The following is a 10662-nucleotide window of genomic DNA, read 5'->3' on the forward strand; positions in this document are numbered from 1 at the left end:
GGATTAGGTACTGGAAGGTCCCTCTTCGAGGCAACAACCTGGAAAAATAAATAATGGTGGCCTGTGCAAATTGGATTTATGGAGTTTTAACAGTGCTGACCCATGAATTTTGATAAATACATTTCTACTATTAATAAAGGCACCGAGCTGCTCAGCTATTGAGGGATGTCTAAAAGCTTTCTGGATGAGCAGCTGCAATGCACATTTTGCTGTATTGCTTTCCATAAATCCATAGCTGGGATCCTCCTGGCCATGTGCAAAGGTCTCTGGAGAGCACAGAGCTGGAACAGTCTGCTCCCCCATTTCTGTTTGATCCTAGTGCAAGGAGTTAAAAAAGTGTCACTGACTGGAAAACTCTGTTTTAACCAATTCCAGCTAGATCTTCATTGAATTGTATCCACCCAGCAGCTTGACTTGAAGTCACTGTGACAGGGGAAGGAAGAGAATAACGAGGAACTGTACCCCAGGATTAGGGACCAAAAGTCTGCTGTTAGAGTTGCACAGTTTTAGCTTTAGACAGAAAAGTCAAGTGATGCTCCATCACTGCAGGAGCCTGCTGAAAGGATATTTGATGTACTCTGTGGAACTTTGCTATGTGCAGCTCCCAGTGTTACTCACAAAAGGAAAAACAGAAGGTCAGTCCTTTCAGTGTGGATAAAGAGGGTGACCTGGATAGGGAAATATGATCTAAAACAGGGAGGCTGAACTTAAACTGACTATTACAGCTCAGGAAAAAGATGCTGGAGTCCTCACTGATGGTTTGCCAAAATTGTAGCCTTGATGTGCAGGGAAAAAGAAAATCCAGTGGTGTCATCAGGAAGGGCTTGGGCTTGCAAAATGACAAAGAGAGCATCTCCTGCCTGTTGTGTAACAGCTTGGTGCACCCACATCTGTGCAGGTCTGGCCTCTGATCATGGAATCCTATAATCATGGCATAATTTGGGTTGGAATGGACTTTTAAAGGCTGTCTAATTCATCACCTCTGCCATGGACAGGGATGGCTTCCACTAGGTCAGGCTGCTCAGAGCCCCATCCAACCCTGGTCTTGAAAGTTTCCAGGGATGAGGCATCCCAGCCTCTCTTAGTAACCTGTGCCAATGTTTTATCATCTCCACTGTAAAAACTTCTTCCTTACAACTAATCTAAATCAAACTTCTTTGTTTGAAATCATCACCCCTTGTCCTATGGCAGCAGGACATCTTAGGATGTAAGAACATTGTGGATTCACAGCCCTAAGCAGGGCAACTGAGATCAAGGGATGGGGTAGCTGCAACACAAAGGGGTTCTGGGGAGGCTGGGATTTTTCTCTGCAGAAGGGGCAGCAAAACATGCCAGCCCTACAAAATCATAAGGAGAACGTGGGCCTGGTGCTTGATGAGAGTTAGAGCAGTCAATCAGTCTGGTAGATTGATTTAAAATGGATAAAAAGGACTTTATTTGGAGCAGGTGGGATAATGAACTTCTGGAACTCACTGCCACAGGAGGCAGTGGAAACAAATAGGATCAGCAGGTTTATAAAAGGTAGAGCAAATTCATGAGCAGCAGCAGGTCAACAGACAGATGCTGAAGGTATCAGGCAGGAATGTAGCCTCTGGAATTGCTGTTACTGCTTGTGTGGGAGCTGGAGGAACACAACCCAAGCTGGGCCCTCCCCAGATGGCATCTCCTGCTGCTCAAAAATGCAGAAAAACAACACAAGGAGAGAGGAAGCACTGATGTCACCAGCAGAGCACTGCCTACCATCTCAGCTCCAAGCAAAATCAGATCTCCCAGGTGGTTGCTGTGTGGTAGGAAGACAGAGCAACCAGCAGGAAGAAAGATTTTGCATTTCTATTCAATTTCCATCTCTGTAGTGAAAATCTAATCAATGCTCATTTTCTGTCTTCTACCACTTTTCCTTTTCCCACTGGCAAAACAGCCAGTGGAGGAGGTGGGAGGATTCCAAAAAGTTTGAATTAAAGTATATTTCAATCATTCCTTATTTTCAGACTGCTTGCCTAAGGAAAAAAATCCTCTCTACCTCAAAAACTGATGGAAGCCACCTCCAAACATTCAATATCTCTGGGAAAAGAGGGAGGGGGATGGGGTCACAGAAACAAGACCATAGTGTCTCTTATTGTTAGCAGGGTAAAAGGAGGAAACCAGGGAACTACAAACCAGTTGGGTTCAAGTAAAAAAAGAACAAACCAACTAAACAAACAGTGGGACTTTTAATCAAAGAAAGAGATGAGTAATAATCATGGCCATTGCCAAGAATGAATCCTTTCAGATGAGTCTGTTTTCCTTCCGTGACGGATTCCAGTTCTTTGTTTACCATTATTATTTACTGTTCTGTCATCAATAACTTCTTTTGTATTGGAGAACATCCTTATTAAGTTCTCAGATGTTCCTGAGCTGGAGGGGCTGCAAGCACTGGCTTAAAATTCAAAAGGATTCAGACAAATCAGGGAGGAAAAATCTTTTTTCAGCAGGAAAAATCTGACATTTAGGAAAGAGTGGCTGTCCAAACACACAGCAAAGAAGCAGAAGACCTATTGGCTGCACCACTCATGGGTTACACTATTGCCATATTGAATTCCAATATGGGATGCATAAACAAGAACAGTCTGTAAAACACATGATGTTTTCCCTCCTCATTCCAGCAAGAGGATCTCTCAGCTGGTCTCTCACTAAGATCAGCTTCCAGTGAGGAATTAACTCTCTGTCTTCCCACTGCTTGTTTGCTAGATCCCCCTTGCTGCTGGGAAGATAGAAAATTCATGGAGGATTCCTGTTAAACTCCCCTAGGATGCTTTACCTCCTCCAGGAGTGTGTGTTTCTGCGTCCCTCTCCAGGACACACTCCCTAGAGACATGACTTTCTAGCCAACATAATAAGATTAGAACCCAACCTATCTGGACAATGCTGTTGGCAGCCCCTCAAGAGACTGGTGGAAGTCCTGTGATTGGGTAAGTCATTACCATCAAACAACATCCTGATGTTGTTTAACTCCTCTTTCAATAAAAAGGAGCTCTGAGATGCCACTTGCCTTGGTGTCACCACAGAACAGATCTGAACCCTGGGTGCTTTGTCCCTCATGAATAAATGAGAGCTGAGAAAGGCCTGCAGAGAGTGGAGACATCAAAAGAGGCATGACCTGGAGACAGTCATCCTCTTTCTTCTGCTGAAGATTCCTGGTGTGATTCAGCTTCCTGAGTGCTGCCATGCCTGGACCAGAGGGCTTTGTGCCCAAATCCAGCTCCTCAGTGTCACCTGGGGCTGTTTCAGGCTGCTGCTGCTGCTGTGGCAAGGCTGAAGTTGCCTCCAACTCTCTCCTCAGCCCTGGAGCTGCAGCAATGCCAGCTGCAAAACCAGCCTGGGCCAGCACTGGGGCAAATATTTGACCAGCTCTGCTCCAGAGCATGGCTGCTGTGTGGCTGGTGGGTCCCGAGGCAGCTGGGCAGGGATGCCAGCTCAGGAGGTGCCAAGCTGTGGTCAGTGTGTCTGTCCCACGGGGCTGGCTGTCTCCCGGGGCACGCCCAGCCACAGCCACCAAGGGATGCCCAGTGAAGGGACCCCTGTGCTCCGAGCCAGAGGCACGGGGGGCTCGGGGCTGGAGCTCTCAGCAGGGCACACGGGCTGATGGGAGGGGTCCTGCACCCATCCCCGAGCTGGCACCAGCGTCCCCAAAGCCCTCGGGATCTGGGGCTGGCTGGAAGCCCTGGCTGGAAGTCCAGCTTCTCCCAGCCCTCTGCCTGGCCCCGATAAAGCACCACGGCTTGAGGTCCCCATCTTGTGGCAGCAGGGACACACGGCTGGGACAACATGAGCTCAGCGGTTCTCCGGGCAGGCAGAGCCCTGGCAAAGTGCTGCAGAGGCAGGACACTGCCCACTGCCACCCGAGTGTCCTGCCTGAGGTCACAGCACGGCTCGGGAGCAGTCAGGAGCTAAAGCAAGCTGGGAACAACTCTCACTGCTCACATACACACTGTCCCCACACTGCTCTTACACCTTCTCTCCTGTACCCACCAGGCTGGGGATCATGAGGACCCTTAGTGGCTTGGTTTGGAGGAGTCCAAGTCCGTGCTGGGTTTGATGCTGGCCCTTCCCAATGCTTTCCACACCAGCTCACACCTCCTTGCACACCTGTGTGCCCTAAGTCCCCAGCACATCCTGGTTCTCCACGAGGTCCCCAGGAAGCTGTGCCTCGAGCTCTGCCTGGGTGATGTTGCTGGCTGGAAGGGTGGAGCCAGCTCCAACACCTGCTCCATGCAAAGGTAGATCAGACTGGCCAGTGATGCCCTGCCTGGCTTTCTCCTCCCTTCCTCACTGTGCTCAGGAACAGAGGGTGTGTGGGCTCCAGACACCTGTGGTGCTCTGCAGAAGAGACCCTGAAGGGTCTCCTCCTCTCTTTGGAGTTATTGGTGTTTCTCCTGTCTCTGTGCATTCACTGACAGTGCCTGGAGGCCATGGGATTATGGAAGAGGCCATCCTTGCCAGTGCCAAGGATCAGAGGAGCCTGTGGCAATCTTGGCTGGCTTCATGAGCCACCCTGGGGCTTTCTTGAACCTTCCCCTCCTCACTAAGGACCTCCCAGCCCTTACTCAGCACCTGGCAGGTTGCTGGGACTATCTGTTGCCCAGTGTCCCACCACGCCCACAGCTGGAGGAGAGTACACACATTCCTTTATCAGCCCCCACCACGGCCACCCTGCTGTGGGCTGTGATAAGGGCAGGGGGGTGCAGACACCAGCACAACTCCTGGGCTCCTTTTTTTTTTTTGTGGGGCCCTGACACTGCCCCACACTTCTGGATCTGGAGCTGAGCCCCATCTGCTCCCCTTGCAGCTCCCCAGGACCCCTCCACAGTGACACCCAGAAATGGGCCATTTGGTGGAGGCAGGAGAGATTTACACCCCTGCACAGCCCTGTGTGCTGAGTGTGCAAGGAAAGATGTCCTGGCACAGGCAGGTCCTCAGGCTATTCCCACTCTGCTACCAGGCAGAGGGTCACAGGTGCCAGAAGCCTCTCTGCTCCTGCGTCTCCTGCAAAATTTTCAGGAGGAGATGTCCTCCAGCTCTGTCCTGAACAAGGGTGAACAGGGCTGGTGGTGCAAGAGGGGATCCCAGCATGGAATTCTGGTGGGACAGCCTGGGGCTGCAAGGAACCCCAAATCTTCCATGAGTCTCTCCCCTCCACTGGTGCCTAGAAATGCTCTGTTTCCTCCCAGAGCCCCACAGCAGCAAGGCAGTGTCTGCCTGCTGAACACCAGCCCCCAAGATGCTGCCTCCTCTCAGCGACAGCAAAACCAGAGCCCTTTTCCTCCATGTACCCACCTGATGGGGAGACCTCCAGTTCAGACCCCCAGAGCACATCCCTCCCGCTCCCTTCCCGCGGGCAGCACACAGAGCAGGACACCAGAGCTGCAGCACAAATGCAAGAGATTTTATTTCAGAACATTTGACTGCTCGCTGTCGGAGGGCTGGTGGGGTGTTGGCTCCAGCTCTGGCCACAGCACACGCCTTAACGGTACTTGGCAGTCAGCACGGTGCCCACGGCACACAGGAACTTGTCCAGGGAAGCGTGGACCTCGGGGGTCAGGAGAGCGGGGTTGCGGGTGGCCACCACCACCAGGAAGCACTGGCCCAGCAGCTGAAAGGCAAAACCATGTGGTGAGCAAGGGAGTGAGGCAAGGGAGCAGCCAAGAGGTGCAGGAGGGAAGCTGGGCTGGTCACCCCTTCCCAGACACTCACTTTGAAGTTGACAGGGTCCACACGGAGTTTTTGGGCGTGGAGGTCGCTGAGCTTGGAGAGGGCACCAGCAAGGTCATCAATGTGGTTGACAGCTTCGACCAGTGCTCCTGCCACCTTCTTGCCGTGCCCCTTGACCTGAGCAGAGCCCTTTGCTAGGTCGAAGTGGGGGAAGTAGGTCTTGGTCTGGGGGTAGGTGGCGAACATCCTGCAGAACAAAGGGGTTCAGAGACAGGTGAGACAGGGACAGGGTGGCAAAGGACAGCGACAGTTGCGGATGGGGAGAAGAGGGGGCAGATGCGAGGGAGTCGGGGCTGGAGAGGAGAGAGAGACAGACGGTCACACAGGGGACACCCACGATACCTCTCCAGGGCATCGGCGCCATATTCATCGGCCTGGCCGCCGATTTTGGCGAAAACGTTCTTGACGTTGGTCTTGTCGGCGGCGGACAGCACCATGATGTCACCTCCGAGTCGGCAGCGCCAGCACGGGTGTCCCCGCTGCCCGCCGCCGCCCTTATATGCGGTGCTGGAGCTCCGCCCGTCCCCGCCCGGCCCCGGCCCGGCCCGGGGGTGCTGGACCCGGGCCAGGAGGGGCCGCCGCCCGCCCTCCCCCGCCCCGCTCCGCCCGGGCACCGGCACCGGCACCGGCCCCGGCCCCGGCGGGGCGGCTCTGCCTCGGGAGCGCCGACTCGAGGTTAAGGTCAGGGCTTGTTCCAGAGCGGGTGGGTGGTCTCTGCCCCGCGGACACAGGCTGACATAACAGCAGGGTTAGGTTTAAGGTTAGGATTGGGGTTAAGATGCGGTTTAGGTTTAGCTGTAGCGCCAGGGCTAGCATGGGTTGTCGTTAGGGACTGCACTGGCACTGGCAGAGGAGCCCGTGTGTGTCCCCTGGCATGGGACTGGCACAGCCTGGATGTGCTCTGGGACAGCAGCGTCTGTGCCCACACGGGGCTCCGTGTGCACCTGCATGCACAGACTGACCATCCAGCAGCCTGCACACACACGCCGAGCTGCCCCAGGACACACACTGCCCCTACACGCACTGCCAGCTGCCACCTACACGTCCTTGCACACGTGTGTGCTGTCCCTGTTCAGCCCTCTGCCATCCAACCCATCCGTGTGCACGGCTGCCCTGCTGCACCCCCTGCTCTCGTTCCTCAGCACACCCCACACCCGTGTACCCCGCACCACCCCACAGTGTGTCCTCTGCAGCCCCAGCTCCTTGAGCCACTGTCAGGTCTGTTTGCCAGCAGAGCCTGGAGCTGCCCTGCCCCAGCCCCTTGTCCTGCTCTGCCCTGCTGCTCTGGGGCACTGGGTGTGCTGGCCCTGCTGCTCTGGGGCACTGGGGGACACTGACTTCTGAGCAGGGGCCACACTGGGCAGATCCAGGGGATGGGCAGTGGGCACTGCTGGAAGAGCTTCGAGAAGATCACTCTGGTCTGTGGTGAGCCCTGTGTGCTCCAAATGATGAGGAATGTAACAAGGGCAAGGAAAATGAGGGTGGTGAGGAAGAAAAGGAGGGTGAGGGGGATTGCAGAGCTCACAGTGGGTTCGGCAGGTGGCGCAGACCAGCAGTGACAGTTCACACCCGTGTTTCCTCCGTGGCTGAGGTTCTTATCATTTGTGTTTGGGGGAGATTAGCTCTGTCTGGCACCACTTCAGAGTGGGGAGGGAGGGCTGGGGGGGCTGATTTTTCTGGGAAGCAGCAGTAGGGCAGTGTCTGCTGCATGTGTGTGCCTGGGGAGAGGTGCCAAGGCAGCAGAGCCCTTCAGACTGGTGGCACAAAAACAAGCAGGTGTAAAAGCACATGAGCCCACTGGTATGTGGACTGGGGTGTGTTTGAGGATGGAGCAGAAGTGCTGTGGGTTCACCCGCAGGTGCTGCCACGCTCAGGGGCTGCCAGGCCTGCTTGTGAGCAGGCAGGGTCCCTGCATGTCCCCACCTGCCTCCTGCAGGACACTCAGGCACCGCTCTCCTGCAGGTTCTCATCTCCTCCCTCTGGTGTCACAGCACAGAGCAAACCCAGGGCTAATTTAGTATCTCATAGCCCACCACCTGTGATCACTGATTCTTTTAAAATTCAGGCTCCAAAGTCCTGACACCTATACTGGACTGCAGCTTTGCCCATCCCATTCCTACCCTGCCCAGGTCCCAGGGGGAGACCAGACACCTGGGCCAGGAGTGGAGGTTCTTTCCTGGCAATTGACTGGGATTTGTGGTTCAGGAGATTGAATCCCAGAACAGTCTTTGTGCTTCATGGTCTGCGGAGGACTTTTTCACTCCATGAATTCTCAGATTGCTTCTGGAGCTCATGCAAGCACTTAGCTCCCGCAGCACTCCTAATAAAGTCTTAAAAATCCATCTTGATAGATAGAGACAGGCAGGATTTATCCTACACCCCCATCACCCCCCAGGAATCCTTCAGGGGAATGCAAGGATCACATTTGTCTTGGCACAGCCTTCGTCCTGCTCCCGGCAGGGATGCAGGCACAGCTTCATTCCCTGGGTCCTGTCATCAGCTGCATCCCGTGCTGGGGAGGGTTGGAAGCAAGCAGGGCCCTGGGGGACACCCAGGGAGCCCAGGGCTGGTGCTGCCCCTCCCGTACCTCATCCATCCTACCCACAGCCCCCTCCCTCCAGCAGGAACACCGCCACCCTCCAGCCCACCCCAGCCCCCGGGCCCGGCACAAACGGACGCGTTGCTGCAGCAAAAGAATATTTTTTTTATTGATGGTACACAGGCACGGCTGACAGCTCATCTGTACTTCTCAGCCAGCACGCTGGCCACGGCCGACATGAACTTGTCGACAGCAGAGTGCACCTCGGGGCTGTAGTCCTTACCCAGGCGGGTGGCCAGTGACACCTGCAAGCACTGCGACAGGAACTGCAAGGAAAAAGGGGGCTTAGCACTGCCACTCCAGCCCCCGTGTCCCCATCCCGGACCCTGTCCCACACCCCCTGTACCCCCCCTGCTGTCCACCCTGATCCCCCATCTCCTGCGCTCCATCCCCCCAGCTCCCATCCTGATGCCGGTCCCCCATTCCCTGTCCCTCAGTCTCCATTCCCCATCCCCTCCTCCCTGGCCCCCCATTCTGATCCCTGTCCCCAGACTCCATCCCCATTCCCCCTGCCTGCCTTGAAGTTGACGGGGTCCACACGCAGGTTGTAGGCGTGCAGGTTGCTGAGCTCAGACAGAGCCTGGCTGAGGTTGTCCATGTTCTTGATGGCAGTGGTCAGGGCAGCCACCACTTTCTTGCCATGGCCACGGATCTGGTCAGAGCCTGGTGACAGGTCGAAGTGGGGGAAGTAGGTCTTGGTCGGGGGGTAGGCGTGGAACATCCTGGAGGAGTGGGACAGTCAGTGATGCTGACCCCAGCCAGACCCACCACACTGGCCCCTCCGTGGGGCTCCCACCCCCTGGTCCCCCTCTCCCAAGGAGTCCCCAGGCCTGTACCTGTTCAGAGCATCAGCTCCGATTTCCTCCTCGGCGCCCCCCAGCTTTCCCCACATCTGCTGGATCAGCTTCTTGTCCTCGGCGGTCAGCATGGTGGCGGCTGTAAGAGTGGGCAGGGATTGGTGGCAGCAGCACCGCAGGGACGTCTTTTATAGCTCCTGGCACCTCCCCCCGGCTTTATCTTATCACACCGAGGGGATGGCCGGGCCCTGGGAGCCGCTGCAGCGCTGCCTGGGAGGCCCCGGATGCCTCGGGGGCCCTGCCCTAAGGAGGCCCCTGGGGGTCCCAGCTGCCTGTCCTGCCCCACTGCACCAGCCCAACACCAGAATGGGGCAGGGGGCAGCACCTTACCAGGCTGCCTCTTGGACAGCAGCAGCCCCAGGTATGTCCCAGGGGTGCCACAGCCTTGTCCATCCTGGCTGGCGTGTCCCCAAACCTGCTGCTGTGATCATCATTCTCCACGGATAGGCTAGGGTCCTCCTTGGCTCTGTAGGTGTTGAGATAGCTCCCACAAGTGTCCCATGTCCCCTCCAGACTTTGGCACATCCAGCCCCTCTCTGCCCCAAGAGCCCCATGGCCTCTGAGTAGGAGCCATGGACAAGCCCTTCCAGAGAAATGCAGGCAGGGAACAGCCTCCCCTTTGGGTTCACAGTCTTCCCAAAGTCCATCCTGTGATGCTTGTCAGTATTGGACTCCTTCCCTTTTTCCCATCCCAATGTGTGTTCCTGCCTCTCCCCATAAATGCTGGGAAATCCCTCAGGCCCCATGGTGTCTGGTCATACAATAACAGAATGTTAGAATAATCAAATTATTAATGTTGGAAAAGGTGTCTAGGATCCTTGAGCCCAACCATTCCCCCAGCACTGCCAAGGCCAACACTAAACCAGGTCCCCAGGAGCCACATCTTCACATCTGCTAAATCCCTCCAGGGACAGGGACTCCACCACTGCCCTGGACGGCCTGTGCCAGTGCTTGACAAGGCTTTCAGTGGAGAAATTTTTCCTAATATCCAACCTAAGCCTCTCCTGGCACAACTTGAGGCCATTTCCTCTGACTCTCACATCCTTCTCTCAGCCTCTGCAGGAGGGAGTTGGTGCAAACACGGGGTAAGGGACACGCCAGATGCTGACCTAGCACATAAGTCATGGATTTAAACCTCCAGGTTACTTCACACCAATGGATGCAGAGTGCTTTAAAAGCTGCTGTGGTGACATTTAGATGTTCAGAGCTATTTGCTGGCCTGAGAGCTTCCACATCACCTTTCTCCCCCTTGTCTAAGCACAGTCCCTAAATTCCATGGATGAGACAAGGATTGCCACTTGCAGTGCTGGCTCAGGGTGGCCATCAGAGCAGGCTGAAGGCTTTGCACCCACTGTTTCATGCCAGAAGTCTCTGAGACAGGAGCTGACATGGTCCTGTGCTTCAGGTTTTTGGCAAAACTGCTCCAGTAAAAGGCTGATGTTCCAGATTTTGTTGAGC

At 55.2% G+C, this 10662-nt stretch overlaps 2 protein-coding genes across 2 annotated transcripts; both read right to left on the bottom strand.

Annotated features, from left to right (window-relative positions):
* Positions 1-5401: 5401 nt before the first annotated feature.
* On the bottom strand, positions 5402-6259 carry LOC103817748 (hemoglobin subunit alpha-A). Its single transcript, XM_009091962.4, has 3 exons — positions 6091-6259; positions 5731-5935; positions 5402-5629 (listed from the first exon to the last, which is right to left on the bottom strand). Exons 1-3 carry the CDS (start codon positions 6183-6185, stop codon positions 5501-5503), a joined length of 429 nt encoding a protein of 142 aa, XP_009090210.1. The 5' UTR covers positions 6186-6259; the 3' UTR covers positions 5402-5500.
* Positions 6260-8432: 2173 nt separating this feature from the next.
* Positions 8433-9351, bottom strand: LOC103817749 (hemoglobin subunit alpha-D). The gene is made up of 3 exons (XM_009091963.4): positions 9184-9351; positions 8865-9069; positions 8433-8613 (listed from the first exon to the last, which is right to left on the bottom strand). Exons 1-3 carry the CDS (start codon positions 9273-9275, stop codon positions 8485-8487), a joined length of 426 nt encoding a protein of 141 aa, XP_009090211.1. The 5' UTR covers positions 9276-9351; the 3' UTR covers positions 8433-8484.
* Between the last annotated feature and the right edge of the window lie 1311 nt (positions 9352-10662).

The sequence above is a fragment of the Serinus canaria genome, chromosome 14 (genome assembly GCF_022539315.1).
Source record: "Serinus canaria isolate serCan28SL12 chromosome 14, serCan2020, whole genome shotgun sequence".
In the NCBI taxonomy this organism is placed as follows: Eukaryota; Metazoa; Chordata; class Aves; order Passeriformes; family Fringillidae; genus Serinus; species Serinus canaria.